At 38.5% G+C, this 26,967-nt stretch overlaps 1 protein-coding gene across 1 annotated transcript in view; it reads right to left on the minus strand.

Annotated features, from left to right (window-relative positions):
- The window catches only part of MOCOS (molybdenum cofactor sulfurase), a 234,720-nt gene that overhangs the window by 11,587 nt on the left and 196,166 nt on the right, over positions 1-26,967 (minus strand). Inside the window, exons 7-13 of the mRNA XM_065052850.1 lie at positions 26,537-26,653; positions 23,185-23,631; positions 15,817-15,979; positions 9,981-10,062; positions 6,549-6,673; positions 5,822-5,927; positions 1,769-1,895 (exon numbers count right to left, since the gene is read on the minus strand). Of these exons, the coding sequence (XP_064908922.1) occupies positions 1,769-1,895; positions 5,822-5,927; positions 6,549-6,673; positions 9,981-10,062; positions 15,817-15,979; positions 23,185-23,631; positions 26,537-26,653 (1,167 nt within the window). The remainder of the gene's footprint in view (positions 1-1,768; positions 1,896-5,821; positions 5,928-6,548; positions 6,674-9,980; positions 10,063-15,816; positions 15,980-23,184; positions 23,632-26,536; positions 26,654-26,967) is intronic.

Genomic DNA, 26,967 nt, shown 5'->3' on the forward strand with positions numbered 1-26,967 from the left:
AGTATCATCATACAGAGAATGGTTCTTAAAATTAATTATTTTTTGAACTAGGGTGTGCACCTAAGGGAAAAAAAAAACCACAAACAAACAAGAAAAACTGCAGTGAATTGCTTCTTACCTTTTAAAACACTAAAATTAAGAAGGAAGACATATTCCAGTTTCTCTTAATATTGCAACCCTAACTTTAGTAAAGCTGTACATTACAGAAACTGTCTTAACAGTATCTCAATATACACATTGTGTTATCAATTTCAAATAGGGCAAATAATTAAACCTGACTCTGCAAGCATTTTTATATGCTGATCTGATGTGCTATTTCATTTCTTTGCAGTATATCTAGAACTACTTGTACAAGTCTTCAGTGTAATCTTCAAAACCATACATTTAGCTCAGCTATTTCAGAAGATGATTTTCCAGAGCTGTAATATTTTGTTGAAAGAACAAGAAAACAAGACAGAGATGGAAATACTTTTCCCTATTTTGTTTTGTTCAGCAGCTGCTTCTACCATTTTCCTGGCATCAAGTACCATTAACATGATTTCTGCTGTTACTGCATCAGTATCTGAATAAAGACCCGGCAGAAACTGGAAAAGACAATGAGAGTTGCATAAGCCTTTCTATTTTCAGCTTGTATTCCTGAATGCCAGAAACAGGAATGCCTTTTTCTTCCATAGTTTTACAGTATCTTCCAGAACAGGATCTTGAGCTGAGATCCCTAGTACAACTCCAGCCTCCAACAAGCTATACAGCAAACATTTTATCCTCATCTCCTACCTAAATGAATTTTTCTTCAATTTTCTGTGACTCATATTACAGCTTAGTGATCAAAGTACACTTAAGAAGAGAGCAGGTAAGTCATAATTTCCAACCTTACTTAAAAAATGGCTACTCTGTTTCTTACAGTGTGTTGACCAGAAAGAAACAGGCGTGATACCTATCACAGCTTCTAGATCTGACCTTAGCACTTCTGGTATTCACACCTTCATTATCCTCCCTAAGAAAACAACGAATAAGCCACTTTCAAATCCTAGGCAGTGCATTTTCAAATACTTATATCTAAGGACCAGACAAATTGAAGAGAACATGCAATACATCTGTGCGTCATTCCCTTAGTTTTCATGTGTAGCTTCTTCACAGATACTTTCTTGAAGTTTTTCCCAAAATAATGTATTTGCCAATAAAGTCTAACTCTTCAGCATTTTTGTTACAGTACAAAGCACATTATGTTGTTAGATATGAGATGAAGCATAACATGTGAGAAAACCCTACCAGGCTAGACTTAGAAACATGTCTTGAATAGAGATTAAGATAAAATGTACACAACAGAGGGCAACAGACACTGATCATTCACTTGTATTCATGTCCAGTCTTTTGGCAGCCAGTTGCTTGATGTGCAGCAATCCAAGGTTACATTTGGATTATTATGCCTAACAGCAACCAGTATTCTCTTGTGACATGCTGGCTAAATATTTGCTGTAAACTGCCTCAAAACTGATTATTTTTTCTGCTCAGTTGGACAGAGGTGGGAAATTTTATGAATTACGAAATAAAAAAAGGTGTGGAGAAATATGTCAGAATCTCTCATTATACCGAAGCATGTCTGCCACAGGCCACAGCATGTTTGGTTTTTTTACACACTTCATAAAATTCATCTGCACAAACTGTGCTGCCCATGTTCCAGTCAAAGCCTTACAAAAACTGCTCTGTCTCCAGGGGTCATAAAACTTTCTGATAGACCGGGACTAGGACAAGGGAGATGAGTTCGCACCTGGAATCGCAGAGCACCTATTGAAATCTCAGCCCACTCTTCTTCTTCAAAGGACTCTGGTGCACTGATGACAAGGTTGGCACGGAAACGTCGGATTAGTTCTTCTATTTCCAAAGGCTCTTCCAATCTGTCTCACCGAGTTGACAAAGAAAAATAAGGTTTATGAACTGATTCTGCACTAGATATTTGTGCTGTAAGAATCTAGTGGCTAATATAATTCAACAAATGTTTCTCCAGAGTAACCTGGACCGAGTTTTACTACAAAGGCTATGAAAATGGCGCAAGGTATTTAACTACAATTTGTAAGACTTCACGTATAATTTGTAACCCTTCTTCACAGGTGTAACCTGTAACTGTGAAGTAGGTATGAAAGCATGTAGACAGGCGATCGTGAACAGCGCATATGAAAAAATTCCTTATTAGTTGTTATTTGTAAGGCCAGTGGTAATAATTTTAAAGATCTTTTGAGTTAGCAATCAATTGACTCATTAAATGCTTCTGAAGACAAGGCAAACAGAAACTTATTCTGTACATGCTGCAGTGGCAAAAGGGACAAAACCAGCAGATGCTGAAGGTAAAAAAGGCCAGTAAAGGCATTTTATGAGATAATGTATTCCTCATATTATTACAATTTGCCTTTGGGATGCAGCAGATTGCACCAAATGATAGGTGTTTTGAAAAATAAATTAATCTCTATGTGGTGATATCTCCACCTCTTTACAAGCATTTGAACTGCCAGAGTGTAGATTTGTGTCAGTGCAGAGAACATATATGAGGCAGAGAGCGCAGCGGACTGCATACAAATATCAGAAATCTGGCTGTAACTTTGAGTTGTCATTCTTCACTCTCCTAAAGGAGAACTTGACCAGTACCAGTTAAAAAACAAAGCAAAACAAACAAACCCAAAAACAACAGCTAGAATTTGCAAGACAGTTCACTCAGTGTGATCGTTAGTGGGGAAAAAACATGTCATTTTGCATTAGCTGTTATGGACATGAACAACTTCCGATACTCCATAAGCTGCGGTCTGGCAACTTTGGGATGATACCCTGCAGCAGGGGCAGAAACCTGGGTAAGTGGTGAAAAGAGAAGTTTCTGTCCCAGGAATAAACAAACCAAAACCAACAAAAAAAGTAAGGACATACAGCTTAAAATGTGTTTTAATTAAAATGAGAAAAAACATGCAAAACCAAAGCACAGGGAAAACTGTTCACATCAAGCAATCTTGGCAGAAGAGGCCTGTTAGGTGAAAAAAAGAGCTTGGTTTTATTTTAAATGCACTGGATGATCTTCTTTAGCAGACAAATGTGCATAAGGATGTGCATAAGTCTGCCTGTGCAGACTTTCAGCCAAACCACACAAGCCTTGTTCCACTGAGCCTTGACTGTTCACAAGGCTCCAGCAGCCTGAGGGCAGAAAGTGGGATGGGAAGCTGGAGGGCTACAGGTTTTCCCTGGGGATCCCACAAACAATCCCATGGCTGAGACACAATTCATAATTATTGCAGGAGATAGGAGCCAACAGAAAGTGTGCAATATGCTGATGCTCAGACAGACAGGGGGAAAAATAGCAGTTTGTCATGAACAAATTGAGTTATGCTGTTGTGCTTCTTAGCTTTGCTGTGGGCTCTTGGAGCTTAGACGCTGTGTGGCCTCTAGTTTTGAATGCATTTTGTGACATATTGGTGCTTGCCAGTCCAGCCGATACCGGTGGGGGCATCAAAAGCCCCAGTAGCCTCGGAGCTGGGCCTGCAGCATCCTGAGCCAGCTGCTGAAAATGATTTATAGTTTCTACAGGTTCATCCCTTGCCACCACTCCTCCTTCAGCCTGCTCAGGCTCACCTCCAAAATACCTCCACTCTCCTGTGCCTATCCCCAGCCCTCAGAACTGTTCCTCATTATTTGGCAGCATGTATCTGAGTAAATGCCCATCATTTGCCCCTCCACCTCAAAACATGCATCAGATGGATGGAGTGACATGCACTTTCATTCTGCAAACCTCAAAAAGGATCTGTTGCAAAAACCAGTGTATTTTGCCAAAGCTAGCCTGGGAACTTTGGACTTTTCACAGTAGTGGGCCCTGCAATCCAGAATGCATTACATATATTTAACAGGCAAACCTGAAAATGAGTATTTGCATCTTCAGGGTTGTATTTATAGCAAGAACATTTGATCATAAAGCCAGGCCATGGGGATTTTCAGGGAGGTGACCTGTAAAGGCAACACCAGAGAGGCAGATATGTCCATATACATATAGCTCTCCAACAGTATGTTACATTCTAATTTTTTATTAAATTGCTGTTTCTCTTTTAGATCACCTCTCAAGAATCAAGTACAAACTGGAAGATTAATTTTTACTTATAGAAGATGCAAGGAGAAAATTAAAAATCAATTGAAGATTAAAATTGCTTTATAAATCTTAGTAGGTTGCCACTAACCAAAAACAAACCTACATGCCAATAAGCTAAATAATGCTTCTTAAAAAATAAAAACATTTAATAAAGACCCATATGTGCAGATTCTTGAAAATACATCGCACAGTTCTATATTTGGACACCATGATATAATAACAGTGCAAAATGATATTGCTGTATATCTATGCTGAATTTATTTCTCCAGCACCCTGAGAAAGAACTGCATAGCACAATGGGGAAGAATTTTCCAACTTGTGCTGCAGAGTGGGAAGTAAAGTGCTTCTCGGGCATCACGGCAGCCCCAGTGACATCTGGAGTTTGAAGAAAATGAGATTACAAGCTTAGTTGCACTGCAACATATTAGACTCAAAATCAGTGGATCATCTGACTTTGCATGTTTTATCAAAGTTCCCTGTCCTTCTTCACCCTCTGGTGCCTTACTCCTCTCATTTGCATTCAGATCTCATGTCTGGAAGGTTCTTCACTGGGTCTCATCATAGAAAAAGCCCAGTCTGAGTAAGAGGTGCCTGCAAGTGTTGTTCTCCCAAGAAGACATAACCAGGCCTCAAAAGAAGGCATTGACTATCATGGAGAAAGGGTAGTCAAAATGGCTGAGAGGCAGACTGATTCAAACCTTGCCCAGACGTTTTTCCCAGAGGAGCACTGCCATGATATGTTAAAATTGCCCAACTGTCTTCTCCTGAAGAATGAAAACCCTCAGGCAATGCAAGCTCCAGTGGTCTGTAGTGATGCTTCACTCAGTCACTGGTTTTAAACCCTGAAGCTATATACATATCCGCCTACAGCTACATATAGATATATATTCCTCCCCTATTCACAACAGGAATTTTAATGCAGGGGGCGTGTTTGGTGGGCGACTAAGAGGAGAGAAGATGTCTTCACGCAGAGGGAGGGAATTTTGGTAAGACAGGAAAAGGGGGCCCAGAGACAAATGCCAGGGCTGTGGGATGCACAGCTATGATGGAGGCCTCGAGGGCAGATTTTCTGTGGGATTTGAGCCTGTCCTACTTATACTCAAGAAACAGCAACTTTCAGTTGTCAGCATATGAAAATTTAGCTGGTAATTGGTTCCTTAGCTTTGAACTGTGGGCTGGCTGAATGTTTCATTTGCTGCTTCAGTGTTCCACTTCTGTACAAGCAAAGCCAAATTCAATTAAGAAATGAAATTAATCCAGTCCTGCAAGTAGTTTTAAAATATTTCTGTTGTGAATGTTTGCTATAAATCTTAATCCTTCCCATGGGAAAGAAATAGTCCAGCTAGTACCAAGATTTTGTATTTTCATCTGCCAGATTATTTATGTTGAGGAAACCTAATTATCCTTGTTCTTCCCACAACTAGAAGTTGGCTGGTTCCCAATAGTCTCCGGCCACCAAATCATTTGACATGAATTTTGTTTAAGTTTGTTTAAGATGACTAGCAGAAAGATTATGTTCAAGCATTTAATCTAAATTTTCAGAATTCATGCACGTAGTTATATCAGTTTAGTACCTATATATTTGTTGAACACTGAAAAGTAAGTAACTCTAAATTTCCAGATAAAGCAGTTATATTGGCACTTAATGGCAAGATTCTGGAACCCAAGACTGCTGAGAGACATTTGGAGACAGAAGGATCTTACCTTGCAGAAACATGTTCTTTCAGCTGCATAATGCTTGCTCTATTTATCAGGAGGTATTGTGCTTCATTCACAAGAGAGAGTGAGATGTTTGTAGCTGATGCCAGACCTAAAAAGATGAATCCAACATTCTAAAATGATCATTAGAAATCAGGAAGATTATACTAGTAATTTCACCTCATCTTTCCTTTGACCTCTTATTCATTCTCATTAAAAAAAATTATTCATTTGGCTCCAGGTACAAAGGAAAGGTTCCAAGAATCCCCTGAAACCTGCAAATGATAGTGATGCAATGCATTTTTAAAGTGAGATAGAACTGAGATTTTGCCATGTTTGTAAAACAATTTACAAGAGCAATATCTATGGATTTTTGATGCTCCTTCCCTTTCATCTTTTTATATAATAAAATCAAGTTTAAGACTAAATTATTTGTTTATAGCTTTTTCATAATTGTTTTTCAAAATTATCATTGAGTTTCCAGACAAAATCATAATCATGATGATAACCCCCCCTCTCAGACTGATGTATCTGTGCATCTTCACCCAGTGTAACAAGTGGAAGGGCAGCATAAACACAGTTTGGGTATAAATGTACCCTTTGAAAACTACTAGATCAATATTGAATGAGTCTTTCACCCTCTATCAGAGTAATTATATAGTCAGTATGAAGTCTGTGAGCCTGATGTTTACTAAGTAAGGAATCACAAATATTTTTAAGAATGAAAACACACCTTTTGTAGTTTTCTGATGCAACCTGTCTTTTATATCTGAACTTTGTTTTATCAAGCGACATGGACGACCAAGAAACAATGAGAACCAGTCAGCAGTTCTTTCTCCACAGTCATATGTTTTTACCCTATTAGGAGAAAAGAGGGACTTTTAGCAAAATTTGATTGCCCAAACATTAATTTTCAAAATTGAAGATGAATTACCAAGATGTTAATTCTGCTTCATCCAATACAAAATACAGAATCTGTATTCTCCGGTGAGTGATAAAACAGATGTGAAGTTCTGTTTAATGTTACCTCCCAGTTTTCTCAACTTTACTCTGTTAGTCTTGAAGTTAATATTCACAAGTTCTAATTTAATTTTATACAGAAAATTACTGTGGAATAAAGGATTAAATAATTGCAACACTGACTGAAGTACAGTAACTGGTAGCCCATATTACAGTACTACAATATAGTATTATGAAAAAGTTATTCTGTATTCTGCGCTTTTTACCAAGAGAAAGAAGATTAATCTGAGTTGAATTTAAGATTGCCCCACTGTGCCCCATTGTGCCCATCAGGTGCAATGATGTTAATTCCCTAATTTAGTTCATGTTAGTAGACAGCCTGCTGGGGCTTAGTACTATATAAATCAGGATCAAACTTTTGCCCTATTTTTTATTTGCTTACCATTTTGAGTTACAGTGGCTGAGTTAGAGATACACAGCATTCTTGGTATTTCATCAAATGTCACTGTGTAGTTTTTGTATTCTGAGACTCCTCTGTTTTCAGATTGCTTCCCCTTATCATCAGACCATTTTCTGAGCAAGTACCATCATCTCTTCAAGGTCTTATTCAAAGTCACAGAATCAAGCCCTTCTGTTGTAGCACAGTTCTACTAATATCCTGCTTTTGTTTATTTTTGTTGAGTATTACTTTACATCTGTCAGCCTTACATTTTATTTGGCATGTGTCAGGCAATTTATAAAAGAGGGCCTAGTTCTCTCACATTTTACTTGCTGCTTGCCTTGAGTTCCCCACTCATCTTCTTGTTATGTCATTTAGCTTCAGTGCACTACAGCTGGTCCCTCTAGCTAGGTAATTTATAGAACAAGAAACAAGGACAGCTGAAGTCTGAATATTGATCCCAAGGGATATAATACATATATTTACACACAACAGGCTCAGTTCACCTTGTTTTTAACTATGCCTTTGTCTTTTTCTACCACTTACACTCTTCCTTTCATCTCTTTGATATTGTGGCCTGTCAAAGAGGAGGCTGTATCCCTGCCTGTTTCAGTAGAGCACTAACCTTGAGCATTAGGTTCTCCTACAAGATCAATAACCTTAATATCACCAGCTTCTACTTGCATCTGTCCAGTTAGATATTATACTAGAAAGCCATGTCCCTCCGATGTGAGCACCACATGCTGATGGACAATCCCCACTGAGATGAAGGCCAACACTGATTAATTGCTTCACAAGGGAAACTTGGGCTCATTAAACTTTGGTGGCTGCTGTGAAATTAAACTTCCTCACATGAATGCTTGCAGATTCAACATCATGTGCTTTTCTCTGCTATCTCAGTGTAAATTCAGATTTAACACCTACGTCAACAGAACTGGATGAAACTACAGCGTCAGAGAGCAGAATTAATACGTGGAAAATGCCTTCTGTAGTGGTTTCTTTGGAATAAAAGCCTTTTAACAAGACTTTTGGTCCCCCTGCTCACATCAGACACTTTGCAGAAAAGATCCCAGACCACAAATCACCTCCTGTCTTACTGCAGATGACTGTTTTGCTTCTATTTACATTTTTTGGCCCTGGAGGCTCCCCTGTGGAAACATGGGAACCTGGCATCAATGCTGTTGGATCTCTGAGCAGCTTGGGAGCCTCATCAATGCTGTTCATTCATTCTGCCTTCCTTCCTGCTTTATTTGCTAATTACAGTCCACTCTGTGCAAATTGTCTTGCATCTCCCCTTTCTTTGTCATTCGATCCTTTTCTTCCTCCTCAGAGCTCTAAGCAGTTTCCCATGAAAATTTCCTATTTCATACATTAAAAATGACACAGTCAGTGACATGAAAGACAAGCTACAATAAATAGTATGGCAGTCACTTATATGCACAGAGAGAGGAATATAACTCAGGTTATTTTACAGCCTGTAATAGATGGGCTAACCAGGGGGAGGCTAAGGATGAGTCAACACTAAGGGAAGTGGGACAGATGGTTAAAACAAATGACACTTGGGTGAATTCCACTACCTGAGAAAAATATACTTCTGAGAAAAAGATTCTCTTTATCATCTGAATAGCTAGTAGAAAAGAAGCAGAAGATAATTTCCTGCATGGATTCAGAGGGCAAACGGTGAGTCTGCTGGTTTGTTTGTGTGTTACCCTCAGGGAAGCAAATGTAAAAGGTTACAAAGAATTAATATACCTTGGTTAAAATAATAAAACAGTTTGGGTTGTAAGGGACCTTCAAAGGTCATCTAGTCCAACCCTCCTGCATCTGCAGGGACATCTTCAGTGAGATCAGGTTGCTCAGAGCTACGTCCAGCCTGGCCTTGAGTGTTCCCAGGTATGGGGCATCTACCACCTCTCTGGGTAACCTGTGCCAGCATTTTATCAGCCTCAAAGAAGATGTAAATCTGTAAGTGGCTCATTTAGTTGGTCTTACCAAGAGACTCGATGAAAAGAAATATAATAGATCATGCAAATGTACATTAGGAAGGCACTTGATACACTGCCACTCAGAAAACTTAATGAGACTGGGAAGTACTTAGAAAATATGATGGATAAACACTTACGTTCACTGATAAGAAATTAATTTATGCATAATGTTATATTTCACTGAAGTGGTATGTCTCTTGATTAGAGTTAATGTTATTTTACATATTCACCTGCAATCTTCCCAAGATTGTTAAGGGGACACTGATCATCATGGGCAGTCAAAACAAAATTAAAAAGGGTTGTAAATATGGAAAGCTGCTTATAATCTCCGTGAATTCTAGCAATTTTGAATCTGGACAGCATGAAATGGGCAAAGTTGCCAGCATGATCATTGTCAAATGTAGGAACTGAACTCTAGAGTCCTGCTGAGGCCCCCAGTTAGCATTTGGAAGTAACTGGGGACATCCTTCCTTTTTCTCAACCTTTCAGTAAGTTAAGCAAATATCTCCCTTATTCAAGTGAGTGCCAAGTCATCACAGTCTCTTGTATTATCTTCCCCCCTCTTTTTAAATTTTATTATTTTTAGTGTTTTTTACCAGACATGCTGGGCATGTCAGTTTACCTTCTTAAGTCTGTCTTCTCCTGGTCCACTAAGTCATTCACTGCTTGTCACTGTCCCCCTCTCTTTGAAGGACTTCCACCCGTGTGTGTGTTTATCCAATCATGCCCTGAGTGTCACTGCAGTGATTTTCAGCTTCGGTTCCTCTCCGCTCTCACTCACCTGTGTGAACAGACTTTACTCTCATACATCACAGCCTCTTTTCCAGTATCTTCTTCTAGTGATATAGATATTGGGTCCATGCCTAGATGGGCAGAGAGCAAAACATAGTTAAAAAAAACCCACAACAAACATTTATGCAGAAACACAAGGTCATGAAAAAAGTTGTTATTTTTGCACCTGTTCACAATCACAGCAGCCTCCGAAATAGCATGTGACAAAAATCCTTTCTTTTTGCTAGAATTATATAATCTGCCTGCAGGTGGCTCCAAATGATAATGCAAAGAGCAATGTCTTCAGATGGTCTTGGTACTCAAACCACATTAAGGAACATACAATTTCAGCTTTGAGTTACTTCATTCTCCGTGTATCTCAAGCAAAGAAACTGGCACAGAATTACTTCCTCAGTCACGGTTTTTGTTGAAAGGATGAGTTTAGCACTGCTGTGGTCCCTGTAGCAAATCAGGAGATGACGTTGATCACTGTTGGGTTGCTTTTTTTTGGAGTGATGTGATGGAGTGACCAGAAAGATGAAAGATGGAGGTGGGGTGGGGGGAGAAAGAAATATAACATGTCACAAAACTACAATAATTAAAAGATAAAATGTATGGAAAATGATAGTGAGACAATTATTCCCATCTGTCCACCTCTAAGTTTAAACCAGATGAGGAGTCCCAGGTAATGATCTATGTTAACAGTTTCTTCCACACTTATCTTGAACATGATGAGCCAAAGAGATGGAAAGGCTACTGTGACTTACTATAGAACTAAAAGAAAAGCTGTACTATTTTCCTTTCTGTTAATTGAAAGCAATAACCTGAAATGACAAACAAAGGGTTTTAGTGTGTGGCTGCAATGAATCCAACTCATTTCCATTATGCTGCAACATATACCAGCAAGACTGATCTGTACCCCAGCTTTCTGTCAGCATGGTTCAATTTCACTCACTACTTCCTGTTTATATTATTGTAGTATAAACAAGAAACAAGCTTTACCAGCTCTGTGATATGGTGAAATCAAATGGTTTTATTCTCTTGTGAAGAACAATGAAACATAGCTCAGATTCACTATATCCTAGCTATCATCTCTGTTACGTGTAACTTTTCAATATTGAAAGACTTCTACTCCTTTTTTAGCTAATGATGTTGGTATACTTCAGAAGAGAAGCCAGAGGAGGAAAAGCTAGGCTCACTTCAGAAAATAAAACACATAAGTAATAAATGCGTTGAACTTGCTTGAAATAACCTGAAAAGGAAGCCAATATTGTCATCTTATAAACTAGAACTAATGCTCTTGTTCTTTGAAAAAATTAAACATCATTAAGCATCATTCCTTCTGGAAAAGAAGAGTTTGAAAGGTTTCATCCTGCATGTATCCTTAGTTGTTATATCTTTTACAAATGCTATCTAAGCAAGGCACACTCACAAAATCTCTTAAAATAGAGTCTCGGGGCTTTAAAAAGCCCTGTTTTTATACACCAGCGATTGTATCACATTTTTATTGAACAGTACACATTTTACAGTGATGTTTAGGTCAGTTAAACATTGTTAATTACAATTTTATTCTATCTTAAGGCAAAAAAATAAAGCAGAATATTGCCAGTTACTAAAATGTAGAAGCTGTCATTCTCCATGGTCATTTGCTTCATAATAAAATTCACAGATGTGCTCACAGTATTAATATAAAAAAAAATTGTTCTTGTTTTATAGCTCCTATTTTCAGTCAATGAGAAAAATCAGAGGTCTGTTATTTCAATAGACTGAAATATAAACTATTCATGTATATTCTTTCATCAGTGTATGCACTTAATTCCCATTATTTTTATTGGCAGTAACACATGACTATTTGAAGGCATAATAAACTCCAAAAAGTGTAATTAGTTGCTCAGTTTTGTTAGCATCTTTCTACTCCAATATTTTAAAGGGCCTTCACAACACTCAAAATTTTTCCCTCTATGCTGTGGTAAACTAATGCCCAACTTGCCAGAGTAATGCTGATTGTTAGCTAAAAGGGAAAGAGAGGAATTAAGTCTTCTAGAGAAATTCTCAGCTTAATTCAGTTTGGCTTACTTTTATGTCAGTCAGGAACAAGGACAGTGTAATCTGTGCCCCCACGTACTTAATGGACAAGAAGATTTCCCTTGATTCCCACTCCAGTAACACAGCATCTAGAAATAAAGGCACTGGCTCCTGTCCACCTTTAAATTGCTGGGAGCCTAAACATTAACTCTTCAGTTGAGATACAAGAAGTTATCTTTCTCCACAGGGGCTTATTTAAAGTTACACCAATTTTCTCAAAGCAAGTTCTGTGATAGAAAGGGTTAGTTACACTCTTCATGTCAAAAGAAATAGGAAACGCCTGTTAATAACCACATAGCCTAAGAAAATAATACTGGCAAAATTCAGAAATGTAGTTTCTCAGAATTAAAATCTCAGTCCCTCTACTGAAGTTCAGTCAAGGAGAGGCCAAGCACAAGCCCTTCCTCTCGCTCTGCTCTCACCCCCCTCCTCAGGGACTGGGGGAACACTGGGAGCGCCCCAGCTGCCTTGCAAGCCAACTAATTTTGTGGGCATGCCAGGGAACGATTCTAAGTCTTAGAGCTGTTTTGGCCTTTTCTGGAGCCCCAGTCTGGTGTCTTTGCTACCCACAGGGACATCAGGATCACACAGTTGGGTCAGTCAGACAGTGGCTCTGCACATCCAAGGCTGGTTGTTAGACATGCTACAGAGCCACCCTACATGCAGGGGTCAAAGACAACACAAAGCGGAGTCTCAGCACATGGAAGATTCAGCAAAAGGCATTAAAGTAGTTACTGTCATACTGACTATTTTATTTTGTTGGACAGAAAAGACATAGAATATTAAACCATATTGAAATAAAATAGCCAGAAACAAATTTTCCACTAATGAAAAGTTCTAGAGGGAAAGGAAAGTAAATGCCTGGAGGGGGAGACAGAACTGACTCACTGTTTTAGGAAGTGGCACAGATAAAGTCTTCACCACAATCTAACAATGCAACAGTAAAAATATTCTTTAAGAATGCTGCATAATTCAGCTATGTGGGATTCACCCCACTGGGCTTTCGGCACTTACCAGAGGCCCCTAATCCAGCAGCATGGTTGCCTTAGGCTCTCTCTTGTGGGAGAGAGACACCTCCAGACAGCAAAGCACGCTCTAGATGGAGATCATTGCCACAGCCTGCTCTCAAAATGGGAAAAGCACAGATGACAGCAAAGAAACTGGTAGAGAAAGCAGGCTGTTTACAGCATCCTTGCAGGGGAGCAGGAGGAAGAGAGCTCGGCTGACTGCAGTTGTCACCCAGTCAGCTGGGAGCCGATGGGTTTTTGTGTTCACTGGAGCCAGGGGATTCAGTAAACGTGCAGCTCAAAGCTTCTGGTCCTACAATAGCCACAAACTACTGACAGGCTGGTGAGAGTGGTGACAAAAGCAACAGTGATTGACGTGGAATTCTCAAGGAAAATGTCAACTTATTAAATCAAATGTCTGCCACTAAATGATTTAAGTGGGAGACATAACAGTGATCCATGTATGTCGAGGGATAAAAGAAAAAAAAATAATCTAACACCAACAAACAAATCATATATTTAGACTGCAGGTAAGAAGAAAGAAAACAACACAAATATTGGAACAACTTTCTACAGATTTATGTGCTCAGTTTTACCCTGTCAGTTCGCATGTGTTCCCATCACTGTGCTGTCTTATGAGTAGTAATCTCTGGAATAGTCTCACCAAGCAAATGAGAGCCCTTATCTCACTGTCAAGCATCAAAAACATACCACAGGTTGTAAGTACATTATGAGAGTGAAAAATACCAGGACTATTAGAAGAAGAAGGCCCACACCACCTTATGGGCTAAGATCACAGTATCTACCGTCATATACAAAGAATGACTCCACTCTTACTGGCTGTAGTCTATAAATAAATGCCAACCACATTTCTGTTAGAACACACTGGAGACGTGATCAATAACTTTGGGGTGGAAAAGTGATCCATTGACTTGGTCAATCACTTCTGGATGGAAACGGTTCCCACTTTCATAGGCAGAAAGGTGAATGATAGTGAAAATTCCAAAAATGACACAAAGTAAAATGTAGGATTTAAAGGTGAATTTCACCCTGGCACTATGGCAAGAGATTGTAAATCTTAGTGAAAAGTGGCTTCCTTGACTGTCATTTTTATCTGAGAAAACTTCTTCCTGACTCTCTGAAGTATGTCAGCACAGATATTATTGACAGGCAAACATACTAATGAATATGCACTTGTCTGAACAGTGTGGTACTAGCAAGATAAAAAATAAAGAACATACTTAGAAGAGCAGAATCAAAAGGCCTAACAGAGCTGAACCTCTGAAAATGTGAAGGATAAATGGAGAAGGCTTGGACAAGACATCACATTGTCTCTGCAAGTAAGAGATACCAGCAGAAAGGAAGACAATTTGAAAGGAACTGAATTTCTCTATAGTTCTGAAGCACTTGATAATTTAAAACTTGTGAGAGAAGGCTGTCTATGCAACTGTACTACAATAATTTGAAGTGCGAGGTGCTCCACATAGAAGTGTCATGAACTAACAATACCTTTTCAAAGAAAGATTACAGAGGGAACAACAGAAAATAGCAGTGTTTGTGCCAGTATAGAATCTAAGAAGAGATAAGATTGTGTTTGGGATCTGAAATACACAAGAAAAATCACATGAGACTAGTGGAAGTACCCAAATGTCCATTTGATAAAGTTATTCCAGACAAACAAAATCAACTGGTCAGACTTAATTTTATGGACAGTGCTCAGACAGCTGGAGAGGACAACAAGTGTAACATACAAACAAAAAGGAGACTGTAGTTACAGATCCTCTCCTATGGATTTCTAATAAAGGGTGAAAAATCTGAATATAGGTTCCTTTGCTTTGCTCTGGCTGCTGAAAATGTGGGCACATAGATTACTAATGGTTAAGACATAAAGGCTGAGTAAATGTTAGATACCAGGGAAATGATGAACACCATTCAGATACATGCAAACTTCACATTAATAATGATTTTTGTGGAATACAAACCTGTCCAGCATTCAGTGCTAACAGCACTGCTAGCAAAATAAATAATTTGCACCCTCAAGTAGCAAAGGGCTTTCTGCAATACTTTCCATACTTTTTCTTTTTTTCCCCCCTCAGCAGAGAATAAGAAAGCTTTGTGATGAATCCAGAGAAGCCCAAGCATCATGAAATATTTGCCTCCTAGTACAAGCATTTAACTGAGCCAAATAATGCCCAGTACTTATTTTAATTCATACTAATTTCCACTGAAGACTCTACCCCTCTAGTCCCACAGCTGGAAGAAGGAGGAGAGTTATAAAACAGGAAGGTCTTTGGCCAGGGTGTTTGATACTAGACTCCTAATCCTTTACCTTTGCAGCAATAACAGTCCCTTCAGGCTGATGAACTTCGTGCTTTTGTCAAGAAAAGTTGGACTAGATGATCCCTGTGGCCCCTTCTGATCTGGTATTCCATAATTCTATGTTTTGTGATGTGGAGAGATAGACTTGTCAGCAAATTTCCACATCTGTCAATTGATTACTCCTTCCTGGAGCATCCACTTTATGACTGCACATAGAGAGTCACTGTCTACTCTCTGCCCATCCCAAAAAGCTAGGAGACTAGCAGGGCTGTATATTACAGCCTAGGCTTTCTTTGCCCACAGCTGGTAACAGAATTTGTGTCTGAAGTCAGCAAGCATACACAGCATTCAATAGCTCGACAGGTGCATGCAGGCGTCTCGGTCTAGAAGTTTGACACAAATAACGAAGGGAAGAAAAGGATATTGGTTACTAACCTTCTGCCTGGATGAACATAACCTTTTTCTTCAGGTCAATTGAGGGATTTACAAGACACAAACTCGGCTCCTGTTTTTGAGTCACACAGACTCCATTCTGGTTTACAATCATCCAGTTACGGTCATACAGCAAACCTTGGTTTCCCACTGGCCATTCAGTAACCTGGAAAAGCATCAGGAGGGGATACAAAGGTTTAGAAAATGTTATCTGCATTAAGAGATAATGCTGAAGAGAGAGGGGAAAAAAAAACAATAATGAAGACTTTGAAATCAGGAAAACTTGTGCAAGACAATGTCAGCCTTTTAATAAGAAAAACCTTAATTGTAAATCAAAGATAAAACAACGCTGCACAAAGAGGACAAGACAAAATGGAGTTACTATAATTTGTCACATATTATCATACACTTTAACAGATCTGTGAGAATAAGCAACCTCTGAAACACTCTAAAAACTGCTTTCAGTTTTATACTAATCCATTTCCAGGACTTTTCCCCCAACACTTCTCTTTTAATTTACAAAGCATGGACATCTCATGGGAGTTGTATGAATTAAGGCAAAACCAGCCAATCAACCAACCAAAAGCCAGAAAAATGCAAAATTAAAAATTCAAAATTCTGAAAAAAAGCTTCAATAATTTTTATAAAACTAGAACCACTTTATCAATGAATCCATTTGAGAAAACCTCCACCACTGAGGTTTCTGGTTTAGCTAGGAGCATAATAGTTTCTCCAGATCCCCTTACAACAAAACACATTGTCTTCTTTGCTATCTGCTCTTCCATTACTTCTATAACACTCTTTATATTCAATAGCCTATACAAGCACATTGTCCTTGCTTTCATGTACATTTTTCTGGTGAAAAGAACATCTGTTACTGATGCTACACAGATGGTAATCTTGAAATCCAAAAAGAGAGCAATTCTAGTAATGCCTTTGGGTGATATTAATAACTGCTTTCTCCTTCAGAATGTTAAAATATTAATACCATTCTTTCAACATAAAGCTGGGCATTTGAACATATTGCTTCAACTCATGCATGATTTCTAGTCATAGCTGAGTATGGAGGAGAGTTAACTACAGCTGCGCTTCGTTGAATTCTTGTACAGAAGCTTAGTGCAGCTCACGTGAACTAACTAGCGAAACACTTTAGCAAAAAATATCGAGAAAAAGGTATGTCCGGCACAGAACCGGTCTGAATGGTCTGAAGAAAAGCATGGCTGGTAGCAGTGGTTAGATTAATTACAAATCACATTTTTGTTCAGCATGTGCTCTATCTAAATCCCCACAGAACCACAATACCACATTCTTGCAAACTTTTCCAGGTTTTATAGGAGCCTGCAGCAGTAGCTTGACCCTCACAGCCTGACTAGAGAAAGCTGAGAGCAGGCATTCTGAAACAAAAAATGTAAGCATTAAAGCTGACCCTTAAATAATCTGGCCACAGTGCTACCAACTGTATTGAATACAGAAAATGCATAGAAAAAAAAAATAAATTAAGAAATGTATTTTGTCAACCTACTTGATATATAATATTCTTTGGCAGTTTTTTAAGTAAGTGTGGATGAAAAATTCCATCAGAAATTGAAACTTTAGGTCTGACAGTGTCATCTGAAACCATGTTTTTTAAACACCTCAAACTGCCAGCACCTAAATGATGTGAACCTTTGCTTTGTCTTTTTAGGAAAAAAATAATAGCCCAAAGACCACAATATCAGCTGAAGAACAGACTTTTGTCCTTCCTGGAAACTATACTTTGGAAAGGCCAGTATTTTTTTGTTATCCTGTATAGTTAAATTACAAGATGCATTTCAACAGCTGGTGATCATCTGAGAGCTGTAGGAATTTCCTGCTAACAAATTTCCCTTCCCAAACAGAAGATCACATTCTCCCACAGATCCAACAGATCTTTACAAGATTTGCAAGATATAACAAGCAGAATAAACTAAAAGAGCAGAAAAATAGAAAAAGAGCATGGAGACAACAATTCTTAGCTCCTTATTGTAATATTCAGTTGTTTTGGATCCACTTCAGGACAGCAATGTTATTCAGGAAACAGCTTAAGTGTTTGCTTACCCTTCACTGAAGGTAAGAGGTTTTATGAGCAAAACAAACCATCTTCCCCTTAATCAGAGCTTCAGCTAATGCTCATACACTGATAGGCATTGTGAGGAAAGCTCAGCTGCCTAGGTAGCAGATACTTGGAAATAATCAACACTTTCCATTCAAAATACCCCTGGTGGGTCCAAAATAATGGAAAGGAACTCCATGCTCCAGTCTGAGATGCAGCACATGACTGTGGGCCCTCAGCCCATTTTTCTCCCTCCTCTTGCCATTGGAACAAGATTCGTACATACACTTGCCCAGCAGTGAGTCCCTGTCTTCTCACGGAAGTCCCCCCGTACACGGTTAAGTGCCCTACTTCCTCTCCACTTTTCAACTTACTGCATTGCATATGTTGCTAGGACCCCAATAAATATAGTTGCAGCAACAAAATAACTGTGTACCCTGCCTTGGTCAGAGAGTCCAAGGCAATCATAAAACAGTCAGAGCTGGTTTGTTGCTAATACTGATACTGGAGCTGAGCATGGAAGAACATATACGTTGCTATTCTTAGCACTTTGCCATGTGACCTGTGAAGACCATCTCCTGCCACTATTTCAAAGAGGCTGAAGGGGTTGTTAAATGACTGCAAGCAAATTCTGCCTGCTCTCCTTTCGCTTGAGACACGAGAAGAGTGGTCCAATTTGGTGCTCTTGGATTACAGCTGAACTGAATGCCCAGGGCTAACAGGAATGACACAGGCTGCAAAGACATTCCACATTCTGGCAGACCAGCAGCAGGATGTCAATCAAGGCACTCACATGTCACTAAATACCCATATTCAGATAATCAGTACAGTGAAGCAAAGCAACCAATGAAGTTTACTGTGTAGTAAAATAAACGAGATTAGCGTACATTGCAGTAAGCAATAATGTATTATGTAGCTTCTAACTTGATTCCCTGAAGTTGTCTCGCTATCTCTGACTACTGAGACAAATTAGAAGGGGGATGACAGAAAGAAATCAGGGATGACATGATTTTACTGGTAGATGCTAGTATACACCTTCATTCCCAGCATGGCAGGTGGGCTAATCATCCAACATACGGTCTTGTTATTAGCAAGGATCATTGCATAGCACAGCCAGTACACAATATTATCCTAACCGCTTTAGTCCATTTTTCTTCTTGTAATGGTAAAATACTCATTGCAAAAACATGTTTTTGTTTTTCTTTTTCAGAATTTTCTTTGAAACATTTGGGCTGCATTTTTCCATAGCTCACAGTAATGTCACCATGAAGGCTAACACAGTCTTTGAAGACATTAAAAGAACCACTGAATAGGTTTTAAATTAGGCAAGTTTAAAAATGTTAGTGGTCTTACATATAATTTATCCACTGTTCAGTAGGAATTTGCATTGTATTTTAAAATAAAAGCTAATTTGTCTTCTGTGTTGAGATGCAATTTTTATACTCTGAAATCCACCGCACAAATAATAAAGTTATTAATGTTTAAAATCCTAACCTTTTTCACTGGGCACACTACATTATGTAATTATGCAAAATTCATCGACATGAGAGATGTTCATATTTAAAAATGCATGTTTAAAAGACATTTTGTCATTAGAAAAAAAGAAAAAAAAGTCGTCTGGGATAGAGGTTACTCCTCTCTTCTGCTTCTCTCCATTTAATAAAATAATTGTAGGGAAAAGAAAGAGCATTTAAGAAACTGAGTTAGAATATTTTGCTCTCCGCTTTCTGTACCATGGGTACAAACCCCATAGGACAATACCAAACAGAAACCATCCTGTGGCCAGGAACATGTTATGAAATGCGCATTCTGTAGGAACTAACAAACCTGTAGTGAGCTGATGTTCTTCATGCCAAGCTTCATCCTCCCAGGTGCAAAAGGTCTCTGCACTCTCATTTTCTCTGGAGGTCAAGCACCTCCCATACTAAAACACTTTAGAGCTGAGAAATCAGAGTTCAGGAGAGGAGGAGATTGTGTGACTCTAAAGAGATCAAAGAGCTGTGAGTTTGTACTCATATCTGCACTGAGTTTGTCCTCCCTCCACTAAGGAAGTCATCTACCCTGGAAGCAGTAAATCAGCAGGCAGACTTCACTGGCAGACGGGCTGTGTCCCACACACACAGTAAGCTGGAGTTTTCCACTGCACATATTATTTTAGGTAAGTGCAAGCAATCATGTACTTACAATAAAGCCCATTTACTACACACACTAGAGATCTGACCTCCCATACCAGCTGGAGGACTGCACTTGAACTTACAAATCTGTGAGATTCTGATCTCAAGTATCCAAGTACAAGATGAGTGAATTTATTGCCTCCAAGTATCTAAACCACTTTTACCTTTCCACATAAACTACCTTAGAGCTGCCATATAACTGAGAAAAAGGAGATAAACATTTTAATTGGGAAAATATTTTTCTAATTTTCCAATAACTACAAGGCACCTAAATGTATTTCAGATTTAAAACATGAAACTGAATTACAGTTCTTGGCTTCTAACTGAAGATCAAGGAAACTACAAGCTATATGATTATTACTTTGGAACTTTATGAGTTTCCTAAAGTAAGAAGATAATGTAATGAAGGGTGAGGTCTGTATGACAAAGACCACTAAGAGACTTGCAAAGGAATACTCTTCTGTGGGATTCAGCCTTTTCATGACAAAGCCTAGAAATGCTGGCATAATCAATATTTCAAAAGGCAAAATGATTTTCAGGATTTGATTCCATTTAATTGTGGTACAGTTTCTCCAGCATGTCTTGCTTCAAACTCCAGTGCTGTGTGGTATGGGTTATTTTCCCTTTCAAGGTGAAACAGGTTGAAGTTGTAGTAGTGACACACACAGACTTGTGGAGGGTGATGCACTCTGCAGTTAGTGATGATATGGTTTCTGGCAGCACTGGCTTTCTCTTCTACTCTTAGCCATTGGGAAGAGATCAACTCACTGCTTGATTTAGAATGGGATAAACTGATTTTTAAAGCTCATTACAAATGGGGGGCTGTAAGTTGCCGTTTGCACCTCTTCCATAGGCAGACAATCAGATTGACGGATCTTTCACAGGCTGGTTATAGATTTACAACAGGTCTAGAAGTGTCACTTAGACCTTTGGGAACAAAAGCCTGAAGAATGCCTGGTGGACCGGAAGAAGATCATGAAAGCAAACACATTTTCTTTGGGGATTTACTTCAATATTGAAAATAATGAAAATCAATCAATCTTCTGGCTACATCTCCTGGCTGGCTCTCTTTGTGCATTGAAAGCACTTTTTCATCATATTGATTAGGTCAGCTTCTACTGTTCTTTCACATGTACTCATGTATCTTCTATGAACTAAGTGAAAATGCACAAAAAATGCTCTTTGAGAAGAGGAGCAGAATTAAATGCTATTGGTAGAGAACTTCCAGACCTTTGCAATACCATATACTAAAACCAGTATATATTTAATTATATATTACTCTTTGGCAATACAGGCTCTGACTGCACTTAGCTCACTGGGTTCTACTGTGGTTGATACTTTGCTATAAAAAAAATATCAAACCAGAATACACTAGAATTCAAAAATTATTCTAGGCATGCAAAACTAAACCTCATAATATCATTACAATTTTAATATCTGTATTTTTAAACTATTCAGACCAGCTAGTGTTAGCTGTGCAATCCAAGTTGCCTTGGATTTCCCCTGTAGTCAATGGAAAGAGACAGAAATATTCAGCAACAATTCCTTTTCCTACTGTAGATGCCTATTTAATGATAAGATGAATTAACAGGCATTTATCTCTCCCTGCTTACAAAATAGTATCTACTTTTGGAAGGGTAAGTTGAGGTAAGATGAACCCTGCTTTCACGCTAGACCCATTAACAAGTGCCTGCCACAAGAAGCATGCATGGCCAACAGGGATTTTCCACCTCCATATAAAATTGCAGGTCTATCTGCCAGGGAGTCCCAGGCTCACAAGAATTTATCACCTGGAGTCGTTTCCCCTCACAGAGCTTGAAGAGAAGAAACCTGGTTCAGCTTGTGGGGAAACATAAGCTGTCTTTCATGCTGAGGTGTCTTACCTGCTCCTGGGCACAATCACTTCAAAGCCTTCCTAGCACGGAATGTTGTGGTGTGTTCTCACAACACCAGCCTGCACGTTAAAAATAGAATTTTACCTCAAAGGGGCCTGAACACTGCCACAACATATTTCAGCAGCTTCTGTAGCGGGCTTCTGTAATACAGCTATAAGAAGTGCAACACTTAAACAAAGGTTAAAACATTTTCACACGAAATGTGGGATTACTTTGATTTTCTAAACAGTTTGCTTTAGTGGGAGGTTAATAAGAGGTAGAAATTGTTTCTTCAGGTCTCATTCAATACTCAAGATTGTGCCTCTGAATTAAGGACATCATAAAGCAAACCAAATTTTAAAATACAGATGTTTCACTGATCATTTAACAGTCTTTGATTTAATTCATCAGCCTCTTTTTGCATTAAGTAAAAAAAAAAAAATCACAATCAAATCATCTGAGAAGCCATATTTTAAATTCAGGTGATTTGTCGCTGGACTTGACCCCAATTTTCATCAGATATGAGACCGTGACCTACACCAGCAAGTTTTCATAGGGAAAGTTATACTGTTATTGACAGTCATTAAATCACTTGCCAGTATGGTACTGAGCAGAGTCACATTTTAGGTCATGTGTGGGTCACACACCTATTTCATCATGCATTATTAAAAAAAAAAAAGCCACAGCTAAGGTGACGATATTATTAACTTGGTAAAAAAGCAATTAAAGTCTTCAAAGAGTGAACTTTCAAATACTGCAGCAACACTTAAATGTCATATTTCTGTTGCAAATGTAATTTTAATGATAACATTTCTTTGTAATGTAAATCAGCCTCCTCTCAATTATAACATGTTAATCAAGTTATTTCTCAATTGCTTCCTACCCATCAATGCCCACAAGTCCATCACGTCAGTCCATAAAAGCATACTAATTACTTGATTATATTTTAGTCAAGTTTTGCAAATCCAACTATTTTCTTTGAGACTATACGTTATGTGCAGATTTGCCCGTTGAGGGGGAGGGGAGAGCAGAAGACACATTTGCATCCTGCAGCTTCAATCTAATTGAATATCCTTCAAGGTACCTTAGCATGCAGGACTGAATCCTAAAAACGGGAGAAACAGAAAAACAGGTACCCACATATTGCTTCCTAATATCTCATGCACTTGCTATTCCTGGTTGACGTGTCCAAGAGGGGTAAGAAAAAAAACAAGGTTGAGATTAATATTTAAGAATGATTCAAAGCTTATACCTCAAATGCAGAGCAGGATTTGATTGGGTAGAGGTAGATGTTGGTTACAGTGATGGGCTTGCCACCTTTTCTACGTGTTGGTACCGCAGTCTCAGAAACAGCTGCCCTTATGCTTTCTGCCTCAGCCTCTGGTGGCTGCCAGCTGCCAGTCGTCTTTGTCGCAGCCAAATTATTCCTGAGTTCTCTGTCCATGATGTGTGGTATTGGAGACAATTTATCCCCACTGTCAAAGGAAGGGTGGTCATCTGGGACAGACTCTGTCATCAGCTTTGTAACAGGGGACTGGAAAGGAATCTCAGTGTCTGACTTGGAGAGTCTGGTGGCTATGATGAATTTCAGAAAAGTCTGTGCGTCTTCAAAAGAAGACATGTAGCCAAAGGATATTCTCACAGAACCAGTGGGACGTCCATCAACTAGGTCTATATCATCTCCACAGACATGGCCAGCCTAGTTTGAAATAGGAAGAAAAACAGAGATTATGACAAACTTTGCTTTATTTCCCTCTAATTTCACGCAGTTATTAATGGGTCTCTTAATTCTAAACTGAAAAACTGTTTTCAAAAATACTAAGTTAACTCATGCATAGCAAGAGAAAATGTAGAAAAAAATCTCAATTTTCTTATTACTTAACCTGTGAAGACGATAATTTTGAGACGCTTGTCCTATTCTACCCTAAGGCAAGAGAGACTTCTCAAAAACATGCCAAGAATCAGAAAAAGTTTATATGTCCCAGGATGGCCTGTTAGCTAGGGCAATCTCCACGTATACTCCAGTCTCATCTGCACAGTTCACTGAGATCTAAACTGGAATATTGTATTCAGATAAGTGAACAAAACATGAGACTGCTGATTTTTCTCGGGCAGTTTTCTTGATATTAGCTGTCAGAACACTTCCATTTTATACGATCAGTGGCTTACTCATGGATTTTGTTAAATAGTCCAATGGATAAACTATACAGCTGAGACCTGGCATGGGATATTATCAATAAACAGCAAAGCACAGACTTGAATCCAGAGGTCCAACATGCAAAGTGACTTCCCTCATCATAGGCAAATGCAGTAAATCTGTTTTGCTGATCCATTGCTTTCAGGATGGAAGGAACTAGCCTTCCTCATAACATGTCCTCCTTCAAAGAACACAGGTTGCCACTCTTGAAAAATCTTTGTTGAAAAATGCTTCAAATACTCTAATAGTGACCTCCACGTAGATACCACTCCATTTGATATGTCTTTGATACAGCATTGTTTGGAAAATTCTCCCTTAGAGCAGAAGTTTCTACTTCAGTAAGTGGGTCAGTGAATGCTGCCACCAACCTCCAGTGAGATAAGCTAGAGACCCCTGTTCATTCTCCTAACATCACCTCACCAATGGACACAAAATTCAGTCCTAAGTCAGCCTCCTTATTCCTGTAAATGCAGCAACTGTTGTTTTTTTTCCTCAGAACTTCATTTATTTACACATTTCTGTTGCATAAAAATGGAAATGTGAATAGATTATTTACACGAGGTCTTTTTAAGTAAGAAATGTCATAGTTCAATGAACACAGATGCCATTTAAGCAAGGAGAAATAAAAAAACCCAAACCCTCTATGTCAAAGCATGCAATACAGTAGCAAATATTTAAATGCAGTGTGATGTAGTTTTTATCCTTGACAATAGAGCAGAAATAACATTTGCAAAATTAGGTTGCATCTGTTAGTATACATGTAACCCTTCTGCCAAGTATTGACTGATTGACTGAGGAGAGAGATTCCTGCTGTGCAAATAAGTAAATGAGTTCCTACCTAACATCCTAGGAAAACTAACCACACCTCTCTAGGGATCCTTGAGGACAAAAAATCCTCCTTCACAGGCATCTTCATCAGGAAAGGAAGAATACAGTCAGCACTTTGGGAAAAGTCAAAACTGAAATATATGCGCAAATGCTCTGATAAAAGATGCCTTCCCTTACACAGTAATGTTGTTAATAACTCATCCAGATCCTTCTCAAAGGACTGATGAGAATGTCCCAAAACAATGATGGCTTGACTGTACCACTTCATATGACTTTTGGCAGATTGTCTCTTTATAAGTTTGGGTTTGGCCTATCCCCATTTAAATGTTCAGCTTTATTAACATGATACAAACCTATAAAAGGCCACCCACTCCTTAGCAAAATCTTCATTATATAAAGAGATCCAAGACCATTGCAGCTGGTCATTTGGCATTTTGCACTTAGGCAGAAGGGTAGACCTTATTTTCCTTTCTCAGAATCCCTTGTAGAAGCTGCTCCTCCTTGAAAATTCAAGCATCACTCAGCTGCTCTTAGATGATGCATGAAGAGAACATGGTCATGGAGCTTTCTATGGTAAATCAAACCACCATTTTGCCATGGAAGGTACTAAAAGAGCTCTCCCCCTTTAAGAACTTGTGCTATCAATCTTGCATATAAGTGTGTATCAATCTTGCATATAAATGTGTTTGCAGAAGTTATCTAAATATCTCTGTGAAATTATAAGGGAGCTATAATAACAGTACAGCCATTATAATTTTTTATCTTTTGAAGAATACCATTAACAAAATTGTGGGTTGTTCTGTATTAATTTACTGTAATTTCAAACCCTGACAAATATGCAGACATTGTAATAAATCCTGCTACACATCTTTTAATGACACTTTATGGAAAATATTAGTCATCTAGAAAACAGTCTTTACATTCATGGTCTAACAATCTAACACATCAGTAATCTTGATAGATGTTATCAAAGTTTACTTCACTGTGTATTCTAATTTATTATTTCTTGTCTAATTTGCATATGCCTTTCAAATTGAAAAATCCAACAGCAACAGGTCTATAATACTTGAACATTATTAAGTACAATTAAGGATACTTAATGAACAACATGAGATGAATTGTCCAGGAACTTCTGTTCTGCAAGAAGTCTGGATTTCATATAATTCCAAATCTGAATAAGAAGCCATAATTTTATATTTCCCAAAGAATTAAAAACAAGCAACCCATGCTGCTTTGGTTTCACCAAATGATTTTGTTTCAACATCCCATTTCAATGAGGCGAATATCAGCTTGTTTAGTACTTGAACATGGCAATTAAGCTGACAGGTCAGAGAAAGCAAATCAAATTTATTTTCATTGTTAAAGTTGCAGCGACTCAAAACCACAGGACATGTTACACCTACATCAGCTTTCAACTAACTATGTTTTTTTTTCTGATGCATAGCCAGATTTTCTTCTCCTTTCCAAACCTCCCGTCCTTAGGGAATTCATAACTGATAACCAGATGATGTCTCCTGGGTTACTGAATATAGGTATTTTCCATGGGCAATAAATGATGCAATCTCATTCAGAAACTAACCTGCAGGTTCCTTTGGATGTCCTCATTGCTTATACCCAAATGCATCTGGCAGGCTCCCGTGTTACAGAAGCAACCTGTGCGGAAATGTATGTTGTAGAGACTGGCCATCTTGTCCACCTTCCCGATTCAGCAGGAGACAGGACATAGGAGAAGAATGAAAAATAGACATTTTAAAGTTGTGGTAAACAACATACAATGTTTTAAAGGTGCAATTCAATTGGAAGTAAGCTACTTCTCTAAAGTATTAACAACTTACTGTAGCTTTTAGCATTTCCATACACATTTAGGATTTTTCAGCAGGATGGCACTGCAGAAAAGAGATATGGCTTGTCAGGGTTTCATAGCACAGTGAAGAAACAACAGAGCACACCATGGGGATCCTCTCAGCACAGCTAAGAAACCATGGAAGCACACTGCAGGGATCTGAAAAT

The sequence above is a fragment of the Columba livia genome, chromosome 2 (genome assembly GCF_036013475.1).
Source record: "Columba livia isolate bColLiv1 breed racing homer chromosome 2, bColLiv1.pat.W.v2, whole genome shotgun sequence".
NCBI lineage: Eukaryota > Metazoa > Chordata > Aves > Columbiformes > Columbidae > Columba > Columba livia.